At 40.9% G+C, this 22,629-nt stretch overlaps 1 protein-coding gene across 3 annotated transcripts in view; it reads right to left on the bottom strand.

The window, feature by feature from the left end:
• dnah7 (dynein, axonemal, heavy chain 7) overlaps window positions 1–22,629 on the bottom strand; it is a 221,003-nt gene that overhangs the window by 54,529 nt on the left and 143,845 nt on the right. For all 3 annotated transcript variants that reach the window (XM_031793644.1, XM_031793645.1, XM_031793655.1), the window contains exons 51-53: window positions 22,340–22,530; window positions 11,958–12,091; window positions 11,228–11,563 (exon numbers count right to left, since the gene is read on the bottom strand). In XM_031793644.1, coding sequence (XP_031649504.1) covers window positions 11,228–11,563; window positions 11,958–12,091; window positions 22,340–22,530 — 661 coding nt within the window. The remainder of the gene's footprint in view (window positions 1–11,227; window positions 11,564–11,957; window positions 12,092–22,339; window positions 22,531–22,629) is intronic.

The following is a 22,629-nucleotide window of genomic DNA, read 5'->3' as shown; positions in this document are numbered from 1 at the left end:
GCTCTGCATCTGTCCTCATGCTCCTAGACCTTAGTGCTGCTTTTGATATCATCGATCACCACATTCTTTTGGAGAGATTGGAAACCCAAATTGGTCTACACAGACAAGTTCTGGCCTGGTTTAGATCTTATCTGTTGGAAAGATATCAGTTTGTCTCCGGGGATGGTTTGTCCTCTGACAACTCAACTGTCAATTTCGGTGTTCCTCAAGGTTCCATTTTAGGACCACTATTGTTTTCACTATGTACATGTACGCATACATGTCTTTCAATAATTTAATCCAAACTGCCGTCAACAAGCCAGGCACTAAAATAGAACTTGGTTCTATTATTGATTGATGCTTGACGTGCTGCAAGTTCCGACTCTCCCATCTCCTCATTGGTTTTTAGGAGTATATACCCACGTAGATGATTGAAAGCTGAACCGAGGTCCTCACTCCAGTCCAGTTGGTGCTGGTAATGCACCTTGAAGTTGGTTGCCAACCGCCATATAAAGTCCACAGAAGAAGACTGAAGGAGGAGATATCACTAGAAGCAAATTCAAGTAATCGCCTTTGAGTGTGAATTATATTATTATGCATACTGGATGGACTGGTTACCTTATGCTACCCTCCAACATTTCTACCCATGAGTCTGGGGGAGAACATATAGGTGATGCGTTTAAAAAAAAAAGTTTTAACCCATCCCCTCTTCAGAGGAAAACTATATTTGTTTTACAGCTTTCCAGCTACGTATACTGTGGCAGACGGTAGGGAGAGGTGAGGGAGTGGTAATTGAGGAAAGATATCTTGCAGATAGCTGGCTCCACCCCCAAGCCTTATATGGACTTCCTGCCTCAACAAGAAAAGGCTGTGACAGGGAGTGCATGGGGATAAAGGAGGAAGCAGCCTGCACAAAAAGGCAGAGGAGAGACGAGAGGTATGAAGAGTGAGCGAAATGAGGGCTAAAACTGTGTGATTGCCCATTGTGACCTGGACTGTTGGATGACCTGAGTGTGAAGATTAACCCCTGGAAAACGGAACGGACAAAGAGAACGGCTTGTGGAATGTGAGGTGATTGATGAATTTCCCCTTCTTTCCATGTGTACGAAAATCCATAATAAACTTCCCCTTTGCATTCTATTTGTGCTACTGGTGCCTGTTTTATTGAACTTGGTGATGTGGAAACCCCACACCCTTGATCTTACTACAATACATACAATTTGCATACACATCTTTAAATACATGATACTTTTATATAAAGGAGTCACAAAACAATCATACATTACCAAACATAAGCTCTCTATTCCTAACCCTAAGTCACCCTCAGCCCATCCCACCTATCACCACAGAACACACTCGTTTGGTTTGGTTCATGTGCCATATATTTTTCAATTGTGCTGTGATGTTTTACATACATTTTTAACCATTCTAATCTCATAGTATCCACAGATTGTGAACTAAAGATGAACACCTTTCCTAGGAGTATGATTATATTATTTATTGACTGACTATGGCTTTCCAAATCGCCCCACACTGCTATTTGTAAGGGTAATTTTACATGTATGTTGTGGATTTTTTACTTAAAAAAATAAATAATAATAACATTCCTGAACCTGTGACCAGAAACAAGCTACATAGATCATTTATTCTGGTATTGCCCCTATTGATTCTGTCTCTTCACAGCAAAATCTACAGAACTGAGATTGTTGTATACCCCATATATATAGCATTCTGTTAGTGGCAATAATTTTATATAATTTAAATTGAAGTGTTGAATCAAGTGTAGTTTTTCTGTACCAGTTCATAAACCATGTGCCATGGAATTGGTAAGTCAAATCTCTTCTAATTTATTTTGCAACCTGTATGGCACAGCTGTCAACATATTTCTCCTCAAATTAAACTGATTTGTCTTTTTATGCCTGTTCCTTTCAGCCAATTTCTATCTTTAATATATGTCAGGCAAACAAGTCCCCTACCGTCTCCCTTTTCCACTTGCCTGCCGCAATCAGTTGGTTGTAAATTTGGATTGAGTAGACATTCCCATATATTTTAATAGCTACATATGGGACATAACTCCTCCGTTTATATTCATATCATTAATCAAAATATTTTTTTTATTAATCAGTATATTTGAGTTTAACCATAGCATTTGTATATTTTCTGGAGGATAAAACTAAAATTGTAACTAGCTTTGTATGGATTGCTTATTAAGGGCAATACTTTAATTAAACAACATTTCATTTTCAATTAGTCAGAAATTAGGTTGTAATCTGTATAAAGGCAAAAATGCCATTTTTGAAGAAAGGATGAGCCTTAATAATCCATTTTGGGTTTAAGTATAATTTATGTATGAGGTTTAGCGCTTTAATATTTAATCATTTTTGCCCCCCCCAAAGTCATATTCATTATATACATAGGCATGCTTAATTTCTCTGGCTTAGCATTCCAAATAAAATGTAAAAAATCTTTGCTCATATGATAAAAAAAAAGAGTAATCTGTAGTAGGCAGTGCCATGAGTAAGTAAGTAAACTGTGATAGGACCAAAGAGTTCATCAATGTGATTTTTACATAAAAATGTACCTCTCCATGGTTGCAAAATCTTGTCTGTTTGCTAACTTTCTATTGAAATTGATTGTGGCAAGTTCATTTATATTTTCGGAGATGTGAATACCAAGTATGTCTACTTCACCTTCCACCCATTTAATTGGTAAGCTAAAAGGCAGTGTAAACACTATTTTTTTTTACGATCCAATACGTAGTAGGGTACACTTGTCATAATTAGGTTTTAATCCAGAGGCTAGAAGTGATCAAGATCTTTAATGAGAATGTGCAGCGATCCAGATTGCGGACTTAGAGTCAAAAAATAGAGTCATCGGCATACATTGACATTTTTGTTTTTATCCCCTGGATTTCTGACACATTGATGGTCTTGTTGGATCGAATTATAATAGCTAGCATTTCAATGGCCATAATAAATAGACATGGAAACAACGGACAGCTTTGTTTTACTCCTCACAAAAGCTAAATACTTTCTGAGAATTAACGATTATTTACTGCTTTACATCTGGGGTTGCTGTACATAACTTTAACCCATTGTATGACTCACCAAAATGAAAGTAATCCATGCATTTATATATCAATTCTAGTCATACTTTATCAAAAGCCTTTTAAAAATCTGCTATGAAGACCAGGCCTGGTATCTTTGATGTTTCATAATGTTCAATTGTTTTAAGTAACTGTCGTATATTATTTTCAATATATCATCAAAGTAAAAAACCTGTCTGATCAGGATCGACAATATCTGGTAAACCCTTTTTTATTCTATGTTCTACGCATTTTGGCAGGATTTTCGCATCACGACATTGAAATGTAAGAGGCCTCCAGTTTTTTAAATGGACTGAATCTTTATTCATACCACCTGGGTCCTGTTTTAGTAGTAATGAAATCAGAACTTCTTGTGGAGTACCTGAAAGTCTACCATTTGTATAATAGCAATTCAAACATGCTAATAATTGATCTTTGAGTACATCAAAAAAGGTCTGATACACCTCTACTGGTATACCGTCAAGCCCTGGAGTTTTTCCAGACTGAACATTTTTTAATGCATCAAAAAGTTCCTCTTCTGTAAGTTGGCCTTCACACGGGTCTTTCTGTAAATGTCTTAATTTTAAATTTTAAATTAATTAATCCATATATCCATGTTTTAAAAAACAAATTAATCCATATTTGTACTGCGTAATGCGGTGCAAATATGTATCGGGGACTACTTCAACTGGAGGTAGCTATCACTCACAGCCATGTTGTAATCTTTGAGTCCTTGAACATTTAGTTGTTTACATATAATTTATCGACCACAAGACCATTCTGCTTCTCTACTCAGAGCCTTTTGAAAGTGGGGTACAGGTCACGTCGTCTCTCCACTATTTCATGAGGAAATTCATCATGAATAGAGAATGGGGTGTTCTTCAATTCCCAACCCTGTTTTAACAAGGCAACTTTCATTTTGCAGTGGCTTAGCATAGCAACGATCAGACCGGGTCTTCGCTCTGCTCTGCCACCGAAACGGTGAGCCCTTTGAAAATCAATAGTTTTCACCTGTTCGTCCGTCATCTTAAGATTACTGTCACACCCTGATCTGTTTCACCTGTCTTTGTGATTGTCTCCACCCCCCTCCAGGTGTCACCCATCTTCCCCATTATCCCCTGTGTATTCATACCTGTGTTCTCGGTTTGTCTGTTGCCAGATCGTCTTGTTTGTCAAGCCAACCAGCGTTTTTGTCAGCTCCTGCATTTTCCCAGTCTCTCTTTTCTGGTCCTCCTGGTTTTTGATGCTTTCCTGCTGTGACACTTTACCCACCCGCCTGACCACTCTGCCTGCCCCTGAGCCTGCCTGCCGTCCTGTACCTTTGCCCGTTCTATACCTTTGCCCCACCTCTGGATTACCGACCTCTGCCTGACCTCACCCTGAGCATGCCTGCTGTTCTCTACCTTTGCCCCTGTTGCTGTAATAATCATTCTTACTTTGACACAGTCTGCATCTGGGTATTACCTTGATACCTGATAATTAATCATGAACACCTTGACTTGTCCTCCATTGACTGATACTTTTCATTTATATCCTCCTTTAATCAAATTTTTTCATACTTCTGCACTTTAGAGCAAGTAATTTGGCCTTCCTTGTTTTAATATCACAACGTAGCCTCTCTGTAGTGTCTTTTAGGGAGTCCATGGTAGTTGTCAATTTCTTATTTTCCCCTCGTATTTCTTCCATCAATGTATTACTATAATCCATTACTGTTTTTAAGGCCTCAGCCACCCCCAGTAGCCCAGGCAATAGATCCAGCTTTTTTCAACTACTCGCTCATGCTTGTAAGCAATGTTTTATATTCTGGAGACATAGTTTTAAAAACATCGCCCTCCAATGTTACATTTTGAATTTTAGAAGGCGGCTTCCCTACCGTTTCACTTGCAGAACTCAACGAAAGGTCTTCTCATGTTCACTTCGATGTATCTGTTTGTTTTAATTAAAAAATGTAATACACTTGCAAACATTTCAAAAAAACAGTTTTTGATTTGTCATTATGGGTATTGTGTGTAGATTGATGAACAAAACAACTATTTAATACATTTAAGAATAAGGCTATAACATAACAAATTGTGGAAAAAGTCAAGGGGTCGGAATACTTTCCGAAGGCACTGTATGTTTCGTTGCGAAAATGTGTTACTATCGATGTTCCCGAACAGATTTCACTTGGTTTCCAAAAAAAAGCACTGGGTAGCGACAGGAACAGGGTTGTAGAGCCCATGGCATACAGAGTTTGGCCGGAATATCACCTGTCATGCAGCGAGAGCATGCTCCTCAGACAGTGGTTGATGCCTGGAGTTCTTATATGTAAACTCAGCAAACTTTCACTACCCTGTCTTTCAAAGATAATTCGTAAAAATACAAATCAATTCACAGATCTTCATTTTAAAGGGTTTAAATACTCTTTACATTGCTTGTTCAATGAACCATAAACAATTAATGAACATGCACCTGTGGATCGGTCCTTAAGACACTAACAGCTTACAGACGGTAGGCAAGGTCATAGTTATGAAAACTTAGGACATTAAAGAGGCCTTTCTACTGACTCTGACAAACACCAAAAGAAATATGCCCAGGGTCCCTGCTCACCTGCGTGTACGTGCATTAGGCATGCTGCAAGGAGGCATGAGGACTGCAGATGTGGCCAGGGCAATAAATTGCAATGTCCGTACTGTGAGATGCGTAAGATAGCGCTTCAGGGAGACCGGATGGACAGCTGATCGTCCTCACAGTGGCAGACTATGTGTAACAACACCTGCACAGGATCGGTACATTCGAACATAACACCTGCGGTTTTGTATCACCAGGGGTGATGATCGGATTCGCGTTTATCGTCAAAGGAATGAGCGTTACACAGAGGTCTGTACTGGAGCACGAATGATTTGGAGGTGGAGGGTACGTCATGGTCTGTGGCGGTGTGTCACTGCATCATCGGACTCAGCTTGTTGTCATTGCAGGCAATCTCAACGCTGTGCGTTACAGGGAAGACATCCTACTCCCTCATGTGGTACCCTTCCTGCAGGCTCATCCTGACATGACCCTCCAGCATGACAATGCCACCAGCCATACTGCTCGTTCTATGCGTGATTTCCTGCAAGACAGGAATGTCAGTGTTCTGCCTTGGCCAGCGAAAAGCCCGGATCTCAATTCCATTGAGCACGTCTGGGACCTGTTGGATCGGCGGGTGAGGGCTAGGGCCACCCACCCCAGAAATGTCCGGTGGAAGAGTGGGGTAACATCTCACAGCAAGAACTGTCAAATCTGGCGCAGTCCATGAGGAGGAGATGCACTGCAGTACATAATGCAGCTGGTGGCCACACCCGATACTGACTGTTACTTTTGATTTTCAACCCCCCCCCCAACTTTGTTCAGGGACACATTATTCCATTTCTGTTCGTTACATGTCTGTGGAACTTGTTCAGTTTATGTCTCAGTTGTTGAATCTTGTTATGTTATTTACACATGTTAAGTTTGTCATAGAAAAACTCTGATCACTCAGAGGCCCCGTCCAAGTGAACAGACTTTGGTTGTAAACTATGAAACACGCCCTCCTTTCACCACTATATAAACCCGTTGATGAAAATTCTACTTTCTGTTCCGAGGATGTGAGGACGACGGTCCTACGTTAAAAGGGCTCAGATAATAACCTAACGAAATTAGCATCGTGTTCAATGTGAAGGTGACTATTGACATGCCGAAAGGATGAATTTCTCCTAAATATAGCACGAGCTTAAAAGTATGGCAACTTGGTATGAACTTTGAACTCTTACCTCCTAGCCGTTCGTTGAGTTAGCAGCAGCAGCTGTAAACGTGGGCTAGGAAAGAACGGACAACGTACCCAGTCTAACACACACAACGATACTACAATGTATCAAGTTTACCACCAGAGACATTCTTCAGAGGACAAGAGATCCCTGCTGGGCAACCCGACCTTCCATCTATGACCAACCTATTAAAGCACAGCTCAGAGTAAATATTCCTTGCACTTTCCTTTTCCAAATGGGCGGTTATTTAGAATGCATAAGATACTGTATTTACGATAGCATAGCTGCCTACGGCCCGATAGACACACAAAATATTTTTTGTTCCTCAGCCTTCCCGCTCTTTCATTAAAAATCCTACCCTCTTTCTTTGTGTAACCAGCCATCATATCTGTTCCGTGTGCAAGGACGTTTTCCTTTATGACATAATTCGTAATCAATGTATGGTCCATTCTGTGTAGATGTAATTCTGTCTGATTATTTAGGTCTTTAGTAAATGAATAATTAAACCAAATGTTGATTTGCTGATTCAACATGTTCGCCAGGGTTCGTGAAGATAAACAAGAATTTACAACCTTCAGATGTGACTGAATAAAGTGATGATTAAATATTGACTGCTACTGATGTAAAAGATTACTAGGTCTTTAAGAGTTTATTCGGAAGATAACAGCTCGATAAACATTATTTCATGGTGCCCCGACTTTCTAGTTAATTAAATTGACCTGATTTAGCTTTATCTGGTAATATTAATTACAGAGAAATGATTTTATAGAATAGCATGTCATATCACTTAATCCGGCAAAGCCAAAGACACGACACAAGCTGCATACAAGCCGCTCTCTACATTTAAAAAAGTCTAATAAATAAATGTAATATACACCATCATAATAAATCCAATATTTATTTGTAGTTAGGGTGCATTTTTTCAACTTTTTGATAAAACGCGTGCAAAATGTCAATGTCCTGCTACTCATGCCAGGAATATAGTATATGCATATGATTAGTATGTGTGGATAGAAAACACTCTGAAGTTTATAAAACTGGTTAAATCATGTCTGTGACTATAACAGAACGTGTGTAGCAGGCAAAACCCCAAGGAAAAACTGTTCACAAAAAATATATATATATCCCTCCGCCAGTTCCCTGTATTGTCTATGTCAAGGGAAAATAGATAGCGCCCAGTTTACAGTTCCTACAGCTTCCATACGATGTCGCCAGTCTTGGGAATTGGGTTGAAGTTAATCCTTGGTGAAATTAAGAATAGGCACTTCCTGTCAGAGGGTACACTGTGGATAGTTATGAAAGAGAGAAAATCGTTCATGATATGTTGACTTGCTGCTATTGAATACAGATCGCCCCGTCATCAATTTGATCGATTATTAACGTTTACAAATACCTAAAGTTGGATTACAAAAGTAGTTTGAAGTATTTTGGCAAAGTTTATAGGCAACTTTTTTTAATAAAAAAAAAATGACGTTGCATTTTGGAAAGCTGTTTTTTTCTGGATCAGACGGGCTATATAAATGGGTATACATGGACGGAATTAATAGAAAAAAAGAGTGCCAACAAAGAAGCTCCTCAAAGGTAATGCATGTTTTATATTTTATTTCTGCGTTTTGTGTAGCGCCGGCTACGCTAATTATTTTGTTTACTTCTCCTTCAGGTATTTCGGGGGGGTGCATGCTATCAGATAATAGCTTCTCATGCTTTTCCCGAAAAGCATTTTTTAAATCTGACATGTTGGCTAGATTCACAACGAGTGTAGCTTTAATTGAGTACCCTGCATGTGTGATTTAATGAAAGTTTGAGTTTTATTGAGTACTATTAGCATTTGGCGCTACGCATTTCCATTTCCTGTTGGCTAGGTGAGACGCTGGCGTCTCAGTGGCTGTAAGAGGTTATTAAGAAGCTAAAATTACATTTAATCTTTTCACAACTAGTTTCATATTTAAACATTTAAATTGCACAACAATTCCATGTGAATCTGATAACTAGAATGTGTCGACTTTCCAAGATACAGTTTATGTCATCCTGTCATTAGTAGTAATGTCTCAGACAACAACTGATCTGAGATCATATTCATTAAGTACCAACACGTATTTTCAAATGGTTGGATTACCGAAATATGGTTCTGTTTCCCACCTTTCGTTGTTACCAGACTCTCTATGTTACAAAGGCTTTACAAAATTCAACTCTATAGAGGAGAGAGAGAGAAAAGGGGAAAGGTATTTATGGGGGTCATAAACCTCCCCAACAGGCCAACATCATGACACTTGTATGCTTGGAGGCCTAGGATGCTAAATGTATTTATGTTAACATAATCAACTCAAACCAATTAACAAATTATATTTTGAAAGTTTGAATAAGTTGTGACGCTCAACTACTGTATGACACTTCTAACATGCCACTGAAAAGGTTGAAAGCTGCAATTAATTGTATGATGCCTGAAAATACTGCAGAGTAATTCAAAGCCATTTGCAAACATTACAAACAGCAAGTTGGATAGATAGCAAAAACTACTTTGAACCTCTTTGTTCATCTAAGGCTGTGCTCTTGTTTCAAACACTATACCATCTTTAAAGGGATAGTTTACTCAGAATACACGTTAACATGATTTTACACCTACCATGGTTGTAGTTGATTCAATAAGGCAGTTTCGGGATATTTCGTTTCCTAATAGCAATATTTTGTTACTGTTAGCATTCTCAGTAACACAACATTAAACTGTTGTTATGCATGTGTAATAAAACTGTATATACTTTTTGAGCAACATTTTATTAGCATGTTGTTACATAATACTTTGGTAATTGCATTTTAATTGCATAGCAATGAGCTGAGAGTTTTTGCAACTACTGTACACAGAAGGAATAGTCACTGTTCCTTATTCCACTGTAATAATGTAATAACTCTGTTATTATGCAATTAAATCAATTTCCTAAGTCCTATACAACAACAACGTTGCTATTGCATTAAGCAAAGTTACTACATATGTATAGGGACTTCATGTGAAGTGTTACCTTATGTCTCACTCATAATGAAAATGTATGTGTTCGTCATTTTGAAGCTGCAAAAGTGGTCTACTCTAATGTTGAGGTTATTCACGTCCATCATGTATTTAATTCTAGCTAGGCTATATTAATATTCAAGAGCCCTCCAAACCATATGCTTATAATATATTTAGTTGAATCAGTCTAACTGTATTTTGGTTCTTCATAAAATATTTGGCAGCCATCACATAAATATTTGTTTTGCTTTCAAATAACTTGCATATATTCAAATACTTTAAAATATGATTTGTTTTTCTGAGATCTATATTTGAATATCGAAGGAAAACGTTGCCAATAGTTGATTCACTATAGTCAAATACCTCCAGTATTTGAAAAGTTGGTATTTTAAAATAGACTACAAAATACAACTATGTTCTGCAAAGGTCTGCTATGGTTCAACACTTCTGACGGTTCATTACAATATGTCAATGTAGCCTACTTGTATCTGTCCCTACTAAAAAAAACATATTTGATAGGTTTAACAGTAGCCAATGATATAGTTTGGTCAATGCTTTGTCAATCATTCAAAGTGGCTACAGTACCAAAAACCCATCATTTGGCAAGAGCTAAAACATTGCCCATGCAAATTATGGAGTGCAAACTCTGACAGCAGACATGCAACAAGTACTTTATTAGTTAGGCTACATGCTGCATTGACAGTTATTCTCATCTGTCATCACTTCTACTCATTATACAGAGAATATATTTAGTGGGTTATGATGGAACCCCCTCCCCCCTACTGTATTTATCTTATGAAGTGGCCATTAAATCTCAGTGATGCCACTGCGTTAAATCAAACATACTTGTTGATTAGGGCTGCCAAGACTCTAGGACTGTAGCCTGTTCTGCAGTCTGCTTCGAGCTAGTGTGTTTTGATGTGTCTGTCAATGCATTAGGCGTCCATTTTGGATTCAGTGTTTACACTTAGGTTAAAGGAGCAAGCAGTATTCACAACTTTTAAAGGCTGTCAGACAAACACACTGCCAGGCCAGACAGTAATGTGTCAATAAGCTACAGCTATGTAACCAGCAATGTCTTTGTCTGTGACAACAGACAACCAATTATTTACCGTAAGGATAGGAAGGGGTGGGGAGCTCACTCACTTGAATGAGTAGTTTATCTAATTTTGGGGCCATATTTATGCAGGGTATATGAATGCACTGACATTCAAGATTATTTGTCCTATGCTAGACAATGTTAAAAATGTCAATTGACTTCAATGGAACACTTCCGCTTACTAACTTTCAGCATCCACATGACACGCTAAAAATGTGTGGAAATCAAAAACACACTATCTGCAATATTTGTATTCTGCCAAAAATATTTTCATCACAATTTGCTAATTAGCTAGCTACCTCTGGTCCAGGATGTCACTCTTGTCCGAGTTGTCGATGGAAGCGATGAAGAGGTTGATGAACCAGGTGAGCGAGTACTGGTACATGGGCTCGATGTTGGCCAAGTCTGCGATGGAGAAGAAGAGGATGGCAGAGTGCACAGCAATGGGAGTGTAACCCATGCGTGTCTCGTCGATCTTCACCTCCGTCACCTCGGCGATGGCCTGCTTCTCCGAGATCTCGTTGGCCAGAACCTTAGACGAGGAGAGGATCTTGACGGCCGTCTCATCCTCCAGGATGTTGCCCTCTGAAGAGGACAGCACCTCCAGGATCTTGTCCTCGATCTCCTGCAGCTGCCTGGGGGGGGGGGGGGTGAAAAGGTCATGTGATTAGTACCAGAGTCTACAGTGCTACCTGTTCCTTTGTTTGAACAGACTCAATGATTGGAACTCCCCCAGCTGTTGATCATTTCCTTTTTTTAATTGATTTATTTATTGGTATTGCTTAAATCAAACGTCTCTGGTGATCATGTGACATAGCCTATGACATTAGAAATCTGCATTGCCAAAAGTTATCAAACAAAAACAAATCTTAACATTTGATCTCTCTCTCTCTCTCTCTCTAAGACACAGGTTAGTAAGGAACTCCCCTCACCTGGTTGTCTAGGTCTTAATTGAAAGAAAAAACTCAAAACCAACAGACACTAGGCCCTCCATGGAATAAGCTTGACAACCCTGCACTAAGCCATTACCTCTTGTTCTCGGCCCCCTGCAATATGAGGGCCTGTTTCTCCTCCTCCAGGTCAGGCCTCTCCCTGGCCACCACGATGCCCAGCAGCTGGTCCTGCATGCCCTCGGGGGTGATCATAAAGTTCAGCAGGGTCACCTACAGTGCAAACAAACACAATACATCAACCTTCACAAATGACAAACATCCACTATAGAGTTTACAGTAGTGCGTGGGGTGGCAGTTAGCCTAACAGTTAAGAGGCCGCTGGTTCGAATCCCCAAGCCGACAAGGTGAACAACCCTAATTGCTCATGTGGATAAGAGCGCCTGCTAACATGAGCGTGAGAGAGAGAGAGAGAGAGAGAGAGAGAGAGAGAGACCTCCTGCCCAATGTATGACCATATTAGAGAGACATATTTCCCTCAGATTACACAGATCCACAAAGAATTCGAAAACAAATCCAATTTTGAAAAACTCCCATATCTACTGGGTGAAATTCCACAGTGTGCCATCACAGCAGCAAGATTTGTGACCTGTTGCCACGAGAAAAGGGCAACCAGTGAAGAACAAACACCATTGTAAATACAACCCATATTTATGCTTATTTATTTTATCTTGTGTCCTTTAGCCATTTGTACATTGCTAGAACACTGTATATATATATAATATGACATTTGTAATGTCTTTACTGTTTTGAAACTTCTGTATGTGTAATGTTTACTGTTCATTTTTGTTGTTTTTCACTTTATATATTCACTTTGTATGTTGTCTACCTCACTTGCTTTGGCAATGTTAACACATGTTTCCCATGCCAATAAAGCCCTTGAATTGAATTGAATTGAGAGAGAGAGAGAGAGAGAGAGAGAGAGAGAGAGAGAGAGAGAAAAAAAAAAATCTCCTTTAGGTGTGCTCATTTAATGGTTCGCACTTCACTACTATCCAATCCCACAGTGGTAACTTTTACCTTAAGCTACTGTAATAGCCTTTTTTTTTTAAAGCTACAGCAATAGCCTTTTTCCTCTATCACAAGTGAGAGAAGTGAGCACATCTCAACCCACACACCCAGTCCTTAGGGCCTACTATCCTAGAGGTTAAAAGCCTATATCTGGTATCTACTCCCCACTCTAATAAATGAGTGCACTTCTCCAGGCATCTAATTAAATTTATATTAATGCTAAGGCCTGCTCAGCTGGTGGTAAAGACTCTCAAAGCCTGTATAAATCCCGGAGCTGCCATTTTCAAATCATTTTCAAATCTGTGCTCCCTGCAGTTCCTTTGGCCTGGCTTAAAAGGTGTATATGAAACATTTTAGCAGGGCAAACAACTGTTACAAAACAACTCAACAACCACCCAGTAGCCTATTCACAACCAATAGTGATCTAATTTCACCCCTAAAACTACTTTTTATGTGTATTTGTAGAGACATCACTGGAGGAACCACTGACATTGTGCACATGTAGCTATCCTATGAAATTATTTTGCAACAAAATGTTCTGACACAATTTTTATTTAAAAAATTCTGACACAATATCCCAGCACACAAATGAGATGTTACAATGTTTTGGATAAATAATTTACAGATGTCCATGTCAATAGAGATGAATAGGTGACAAGGTGATTTGCAAAGCCTATTCATCACTGAAATGTGCCGATCACAACAGCTGTAAAATCATAATAATAACACAGTAATTTTACAACAAAAAATAAAAAAACATAGGGATGGATTGATCAGGGGATATTCATTCAATAAAACTGTTACAGTATATATATATACAGTGCCTTGCGAAAGTATTCGGCCCCCTTGAACTTTGCGACCTTTTGCCACATTTCAGACTTCAAACATAAAGATATAAAACTGAATTTTTTTGTGAAGAATCAACAACAAGTGGGACACAATCATGAAGTGGAACGACATTTATTGGATATTTCAAACTTTTTTAACAAATCAAAAACTGAAAAATTGGGCGTGCAAAATTATTCAGCCCCCTTAAGTTAATACTTTGTAGCGCCACCTTTTGCTGCCATTACAGCTGTAAGTCGCTTGGGGTATGTCTCTATCAGTTTTGCACATCGAGAGACTCAATTTTTTTCCCATTCCTCCTTGCAAAACAGCTCGAGCTCAGTGAGGTTGGATGGAGAGCATTTGTGAACAGCAGTTTTCAGTTCTTTCCACAGATTCTCGATTGGATTCAGGTCTGGACTTTGACTTGGCCATTCTAACACCTGGATATGTTTATTTTTGAACCATTCCATTGTAGATTTTGCTTTATGTTTTGGATCAATGTCTTGTTGGAAGACAAATCTCCGTCCCAGTCTCAGGTCTTTTGCAGACTCCATCAGGTTTTCTTCCAGAATGGTCCTGTATTTGGCTCCATCCATCTTCCCATCAATTTTAACCATCTTCCCTGTCCCTGCTGAAGAAAAGCAGGCCCAAACCATGATGCTGCCACCACCATGTTTGACAGTGGGGATGGTGTGTTCAGGGTGATGCGCTGTGTTGCTTTTACGCCAAACATAACGTTTTGCATTGTTGCCAAAAAGTTCAATTTTGGTTTCATCTGCATCTCTGATCAGTCTTCTCCTTGTATGAGCTGAAAGTTTAGAGGAACGGCCAGGTCTTGGTAGATTTGCAGTGGTCTGATACTCCTTCCATTTCAATATTATCGCTTGCACAGTGCTCCTTGGGATGTTTAAAGCTTGGGAAATCTTTTTGTATCCAAATCAGTCTTTAAACTTCTTCACAACAGTATCTCGGACCTGCCTGGTGTGTTTCTGCCTGGTGTGTTCCTTGTTCTTCATGATGCTCTCTGCGCTTTTAACGGACCTCTGAGACTATCACAGTGCAGGTGCATTTATACGGAGACTTGATTACACACAGGTGGATTGTATTTATCATCATTAGTCATTTAGGTCAACATTGGATCATTCAGAGATCCTCACTGAACTTCTGGAGAGAGTTTGCTGCACTGAAAGTAAAGGGGCTGAATAATTTTGCATGCCCAATTTTTCAGTTTTTGATTTGTTAAAAAAGTGTGAAATATCCAATAAATGTCGTTCCACTTCATGATTGTGTCCCACTTGTTGTTGATTCTACACAAAAAAATACAGTTTTATATCTTTATGTTTGAAACCTGAAATGTGGCAAAAGGTCGCAAAGTTCAAGGGGGCCGAATACTTTCGCAAGGCACTGTATCTGTCCAACTCAATGCCTATCCACAGGAGTAGCCTACCCATACATCCAAAAGACTACTGACTGGGAACGTACAGTGCATTCGGGAAAGTATTCAGAACCCTTGACTTTTTCCATATTTTGTTACCGTTACAGTCTTATTCTAAAATGTATTAAACTGTTGTTGTTTTCCCTCATTAATCTACACACAATACACCATAATGACAAAACATTTATTTTTATGTTTGCTAATTTATAGAAAATAACAGAAATATCACATTTACCACAAGTATCATAAGTATTCAGACCATTTACTCAGTAATTTGTTGAAGAACCCTTGGCAATGATTACAGCCTCAAGACTTCTTGGGTATGACGCTACAAGCTTGGCACACCTGTATTTGAGGAGTTTATGCCATTCTTCTCTGCAGATCCTCTCAAGGTCTGTCAGGTTGGATGGGGAGCGTTGCTGCACAGCTATTTTCAGGTCTCTCCAGAGATGTTCGATTGGGTTCAAGTCTGGTTTCTGGCTGGTCCACTCAAGGTCATTCAGAGACTTGTCCCAAAGCCACTCCTGCATTGTTTTGTCTTTGTGGTTAGGGTCATTGTCCTGTTGGAAGGTGAAACTTCTCCCAGTCTGAGGTCATGAGTGCTCTGGAGCAGGTTTTCATCAATGATCTCTCTGTACTTGTCTCTTTTGACATTTTTTCATTGTCTTTTGTTTGGAGTACTCCATGAGAGCAATGAGCATGTGTCTGGTTTCTCTTTCCTAATAATGTTGAGGGAGCACACAGCAGTAGACCTACCTGGCCTTCTGCGTGCAAAAGTAGGAAAGTGCTCATTTGGCAATGTTCGAATTCTGATGGTCATAATTCACAATGTCCACCACTAATAAGCTGAGCTTCTCAGTCATTTTTTCTTCACCTCACACAGTAAGTCAACAACGTCTGTTTTTTTTAACAGCCATTGGGAATGTTAGTTCCTCAGAATTTGAAAGCTCTTTCCAACATCGAAACAACTGAACAACAGCATGTTAAAATCTCTGATGTATCTCTGGAAGGAAAACGTTGCTCGAATTTGGTCTACCTTGTTGTCAAGAGACTGGACATTGGCGAGAAGTATACTCGGGAAAAGTGAGCGATGTGCGCATCTATGTACCCTGACCAGAAGACCGCTGCGCCTGCCCCTTCTGCGGCTCCGGTGTTTTGGGTGGCCTACTGAGATCCGATCCATTGTCATGGGTGGAAGTCCAAACAGAGGACCGCTTCGGGAAAATCATATTCTTGGTCGTAATATTGACATTGCTCTTAAATCCAATAGTTCTTCCCGGTTGTATGTAATAAGACTTAATATTTCCTGGGGTAACAGTGTAAGAAATAAAAACAAAATACTGCATAGTTTCCTTAGAACACAAAGCAAGGCGCCCATCTCTGTCGGTGCCATGTAGCTCGAGGTGAAGTGATAATAAAAAGCGAGTTGCAGCAGTGTACAAAAGGGAGGGGGGGTTCAATGTAAATTGTCCAGTGGCGATTTTATTAATTGTTTAGAAGTCTTATGGCTAAGGGGTAGAAGCTGTTGAGGAGCCTTTTGATCCTGGACTTGGCGCTCCGGTACCGCTTGCCTTCCGGTAGCAGAGAAAACCGTCTATAACTTGGGTGACTGGAGTCTGACAATTTTATGGGCTTTTCTCTGACACTGCCTATTGTATAGGTCCTTGATGGCAGGAAGCTTGGCCCCAGTGATGTACTGGGCCGTACACACAGCACTCTGTAGCGCCTTACGGTCAGATGCTGAGAAGTTGCCATAGGGGGTGATGCAACCCGCCAGGATGCTCTCCATGGTGCAGCTGTAGAAACTTTTGTGGATCAGGGGACCCATGCCAAATCTTTTCAGTCTCCTGAGGGGGAAACGTTTTGTTATGCATTCTTCACGACTGTCTTGGTATGTTTGGACCATGATAGTTTGTTGGTAATGTGGACACTTGAAACTCTCAACCTGCTCTACTACAGCCCCGTCGATGTTAATGGGGGCATGTTCGGCCTGCCTTTTCCTGTAGTCCACTATCAGCTCCTTTGCCTTGCTCATGTTGAGGGACAGGTTGTTGTCCTGGCACCACACTGCCAGTTCTCTGACTTCCTCCCTATAAGCCGTTTCATGGTTGTCAGTGATCAGGCCCATCACTGTTGTGTCATCGGCAAAATGAATTATGGTGTTGGAGTCGTGTTTGGCCATGCAGTCATGGGTGAACAGGGAATACAGGAGGGTACTAAGTACACACCCCTGAGGGGCCCCAGTGTTAAGGATCAGCATGGCAGATGTGTTATTGCCTACTTTTACCGCCTGGAAGCGGCCCTTCAGGCAGTCCAGGATCCAGTTGTAAAGGGAAGTGTTAAGTCCTAGAGTCCTTAGCTTAGTGATGAGCTTCGTGGGCACTATGCTGTTGAACGCTGGGCTGTAGTCAATGAACAGCATTCTCACATAGGTGTTCCTTTTGTCCAGGTGAGAAAGGGCAGTGTAGAGTGCGATTGAGATTGTGTCATCTGTGGATCATGTGGGGCAGTATGCACATTTGAGTGGATCTAGGGTGTACTGGAGGATGCTGTTGATGTGATCCATGACCAGCCTTTCAAAGCTCTTCATGGCTACAGACGTGAGTGCCACGGGGCGGTAATCATTTAGGCAGGTTACCTTCGCTTCCTTTGGCACAGGGACTATGCTGGTCTGCTTGAAACATGTAGGTATTACAGACTCGGTCAGGGACAGGTTGAAAATGTCAGTGAAGACACTTGACAATTGGTCAGTGCATGCTTTGAGTACATGTCCTCTTGATCCATCTGGCCCAGCGGCTTTGTGAATGTTGACCTGTTCAAAGGTTTTGTTCACATCGGCTACCGAGAGCATTATCAGACAGTCAGCCAGAACAGCTGGTGCTCTAGTGCGTCCTCAGTGTTGCTTGCCTCGAAGCGAGCATAAAAGGCATTTAGCTCATCTGTAAGGCTTGAGTCACTGGGCAGCTCGTGTCTGGGTTTCCCTTTGTAATCCGTAATAGTTTTCAAGCCCTGCCACATCTGACGAGCACCAGAGCCGGTCTCGTAGGATTCAATCTTAATCCTGTATTGATGCTTTGCTTGTTTGATGGTTCGCCTGAGGGCATAGCGGGATTTCTTATAAGCATCCGTATTAGTCTACCGCTCCATGAAAGGCTCTTGCCTCTAGCTCGATACGGATGTTGCCTGTAATCCATGGCTTCTGGTTGGGATATGTACGTACAGTCACTGTGGGGACGAGGTCGTCGATGCAATTATTGATGAAGCCGATGACTGAGGTGGTGTCATCTGCGTCATCTGACCACTTCCATATTGAGCGAGTCACTGGTACTTCCTGCTTTAGTTTTTTTGCTTGTAAGCAGGAATAAGGAGGATATAATTATGGTCAGATTTGCCAAATAGAGGGCGGGGGAGAGCTTTGTATGCATCTCTGTGTGTGGAGTAAAGGTGGTCTAGGATTTATTTTTCTCTGGTTGCACGTGACATGCTGGTAAATATGTGGTAAAAATTATTTACGTTTGCCTGCATTAAAGTCCCGGGACTAGGAGCGCCGCTTCTGGGTGAGCATTTTCTTCTTTGCTTATGGCCTTAAAGAGTTTGTTCAGAGTGGTCTTAGTGCCAGCTTTGTTCTGTGGTGGTAAATAGATGGCTACGAATAATATAGATGAGAACTCTCTTGGTAGTGTGGTCTACAGCTTATCATAAGGTACTATAACTCAGGCCAGCAATACCTTGAGACTTCTTTAATATCAGACATCGGGCACCAGCTGTTACTGACAAATATACACACACCCCTTGTCTTACCCTGCGGTAGCGTTTCTGTTCCGCCAGTGCACGGAAAACCCTGCTAGCTCTATATTGTCCGCATCGTTGTTCAGCTACGTCTGGGTGAAACATAAGATGCTACAGTTTTTGAGGTCCCGTTGGTAGAACAATCTTAATTGTAGGTCATCAATTTCATTTTCCAATGATTGCACGTTAGCAAAAATAATAGATGGCAGTGGGAGTTTACTCGCTCGCCTACGGATTCTCAGAAGGCTGCCTGATCTGCGGCCCCTTTTCCTGCTTCTTTTCATCACGCAAAAGGCGTGGATCTGGGCCTGGTCCAGTGGAAGCAGGATATCCTTCTTGTTGGACTCATTAAAGGAAAAGGTTTATTTCAGTCCGCAGTGAGTAATCGCTGTTCTGATATCCAGAAGTTATTTTCGGTCAGAAGAGATGTACACAATAAGTGAAAAAATAAGTTACACAAAACGCAAAAAATGAACAAAATAGCACAGTTGGTTGGGAGAATGTGAAACGTCAGCCATGTTCTTCGGTGCCATCTTCTTCTTTATCAAGCCTTGGTGTGAAAGAGCAAAACATCATGATCTGATGATTCCCTATATCCAGTGAAAACATAATAAAAAAAACTGCTGTTTGTCCCTAGCTCACTGGTGCGTGAATAGGCTATTTGATACAATGTTGCAAGTTTGCTGGCTACAGCTTCAGGCCGAAACAGTTGATGATTTGATACAATGTTGTGCTTCACTAGCAATAGCTCAAGTCAAGACAGAAAGAAAGGGAGGCAGACAGGTGGAGTAGAGAGATGATTGTGAAATATTTTCTACTGTTTTTACTTGTCGGCTGTAGGCCTATGTATTTTACTTAGTTGATGATTAAGTTATAGCGTTACTCCTGCATTTGCCTATAGGCTATCACTGAGTTCTATGCGCTCGTTTCTTTAGCTGCCAATGGATAATCGTGTATCAATGTGTCCAAATGGCAGAGGCTTGTGCTCTCGCCATAGTTGCATTTTTACTTTTAGCATTGTATCGTTTTACTTCAGATTTTTATGATGAACCATTTTTTTTTTGTTTTGTTGTTTTTTTTGTTTGACTTTTACCCCCTTTTCTCCCCAATTTCGTGGTATCCAATTGTTTTAGTAGCTACTATCTTGTCTCATCGCTACAACTCCCGTACGGGCTCGGGAGAGACGAAGGTTGAAAGTCATGCGTTCTCCGATACACAACCCAACCAAGCCGCACTGCTTCTTAACACAGCGCGCATTCATCCCGGAAGCCAGCCGCACCAATGTGTCGGAGGAAACACTGTGCACCTGGCAACCTTGGTTAGCACGCACTGAGCCCGGTCCGCCACAGGAGTCGCTGGTGCGCGATGAGACAAGGACATCCCTACCGGCCAAGCCGGCCCTAACCCGGACGACGCTAGGCCAATTGTGCGTCGCACCACGGACCTCCCGGTCGCGGCCGGTTACGACAGAGCCTGGGCGCGAACCCAGCGTCTCTGATGGCACAGCTGGCGCTGCAGTACAGCACCCTTAATCACTGCGAGGCCTATGATTAACCATTTGAGAAACTAAAATGTTATTATTGAAATGAAACTGGCACGCAGATTGGTAGTAATGGTAGGATAAATTGAAAGCTTCCCCAACTTGAAACTCACAAGCTGCCTATGGCACGCAAGCGCGTACACACATGTGGAGTTCCCGTGAAAAAACGTGCCTGCTTATGGAAAACAAAGGCCCATCGAACTGATCAGTTCTGGCGCCGGAGCTGGGCCTGCTCCGAATGGAGGTATTGTGCTTCAGATATGGCTTGATGGGAAGAATGAGAGCCTATCATGAGAGTGTACTGTAGGCTGTCAGGAAAAAGTGTGCCCGTAAAAAACGAGCTGAATCTATTTAATGGGTGCCTATAAAAAACAGGCGGGTGGCCCTGCAAATAGATGCTTGAAATGCGAACCTTGGTAATGCCTTTTTTTCTCCCTAATGCAATTCACTTTATATGTGCATTTTCTGAAAATTGCTTTTACTGGGGGCCTGCCCGAGGACACACATACTCACTTGCTTGTATTGATGTTGCTTTGTTAAATGGGACAATATTGAGTGATTGGCTGATGTGTTTTGGGGGGTAAATGCATCTTTGCTCAAGTGCTGTGACCCTGAAACTGCAGTGCGTAACTCGCTGTAATCTTCACTCCCTTCCCTCTTTGAGAGAGATATCATACTTTCGCAGCAGCTGTCTGAAACTCTGTCTGAAAAGCACTGCAATTATTAAGTAGAGTGGATCTGGTGCACAGTTTTGTTCTAAGAGCAGTACCATATTTGATGTGTAGAACATAATTTCAAAGTCTGAATGTTACAATTTTCATTTTAAAATAAGAGGCCTATTATAATCATAGACTATGCTCCAATGCTACGATGATGCTCAGCCATTTTGTATGGAGCAGATACAGTTTCTAAAGACTACATGGGGAGGAGAAAGGTATAGCCAGACTCCCTTATAATTCTGCATTGTATCATTTTCACTTCACTTAGCACAGACAGCAAAAGATTGTGCATCTGCATGCCAGTGAGCTCCGGGAAGCGTGAATGAGCAGTAAAGGCTCATTAGAAGAAACTTACACCTGCCTCGGGCACATGTGCTGCTCGGCTATGGATAGAAGCACACATACTGTAAAGTCACACATGGGGAAGAACAGAGTCTATGCAGAAGTCTTGTGCTGCAAAAGGTGTCGTCGTTCTAAGGAGGTAGAAGTGTTAGCGAGGCCTCGCTTTGAAATGAAGCCTTGCAAGTTCAACCCCTATGAAGCTCGAATGCTAGTTTCCTTCAAACGCAATGGCCTAAATTGGTTATCTTAGCCATGTGTGTACATGCTTTTGTGTAATACTGAAATCCAGTACAGTGATCATAAATTATAAACAGAGTTGTCATCTACGGCTGTTACTTATTCACAAAACTGTTGTGCTGTATTTCATTGTATTAAAAAAGGGATGAATCATCCTCATTACAAATATTATCAAATACAGTTGCATTTTACAATGGAGAGCAGAATGATCTGTTTCCTCTTTTAAAAAATTGTTGAATTAAAACTTTTTTGGGTCCTGTGCAGTTGAAAATCAAACAAATACGTGTGAACTCCAAACATTTTTTATTATATTCACTTATTTTATAAGAAATACTGAATTGTGCTAGGGTGCCAATACTGTATATTTGACAGCATCTGTAATTAAGAATTATTTTGCAATGCATCCAACTTCAACAATAAAGTATAACGGAGGCATGTTACAAATCAGTTTGTGTGTGAGTGTTTGCGTGTGTGTGAGTGTGCATATGTTCCTCCCTCCTCTCTGTGTGTGTCCTGTGTGTGTTGCGCATATGTGTGTGTGCGTTCTATGGTAGTCTAACCTTAACAGAAGTTTCGGGCAGGTAGTGGGGGTTGCGGAGCTTAGTGGTGATGTAGAAACGGAAGTCCGGGGCATACTCGATAGTGGAGTCTCCCAGGCGGATGCAGATGGCACCGCCCTGCTTGAAGGTCTGCTTCAGCAGCAGGGGCTCCAGAATGGCATCCAGCTCCTCACCAATGTTCTCCAGGAGCACTGAGAAACAACAGGGCTTTGTTAAAAAATACTGAGCAGATAAATGAGTGCAAAACTGATTAGAACAAAATATGTAAAAACATATCAATTTCACCCTCT

Source organism: Oncorhynchus kisutch, linkage group LG2 (assembly GCF_002021735.2).
Source record: "Oncorhynchus kisutch isolate 150728-3 linkage group LG2, Okis_V2, whole genome shotgun sequence".
NCBI lineage: Eukaryota > Metazoa > Chordata > Actinopteri > Salmoniformes > Salmonidae > Oncorhynchus > Oncorhynchus kisutch.
Note: the sequence above shows the minus strand (reverse complement) of the source record. Positions and strands in the feature narration are given on the sequence as shown.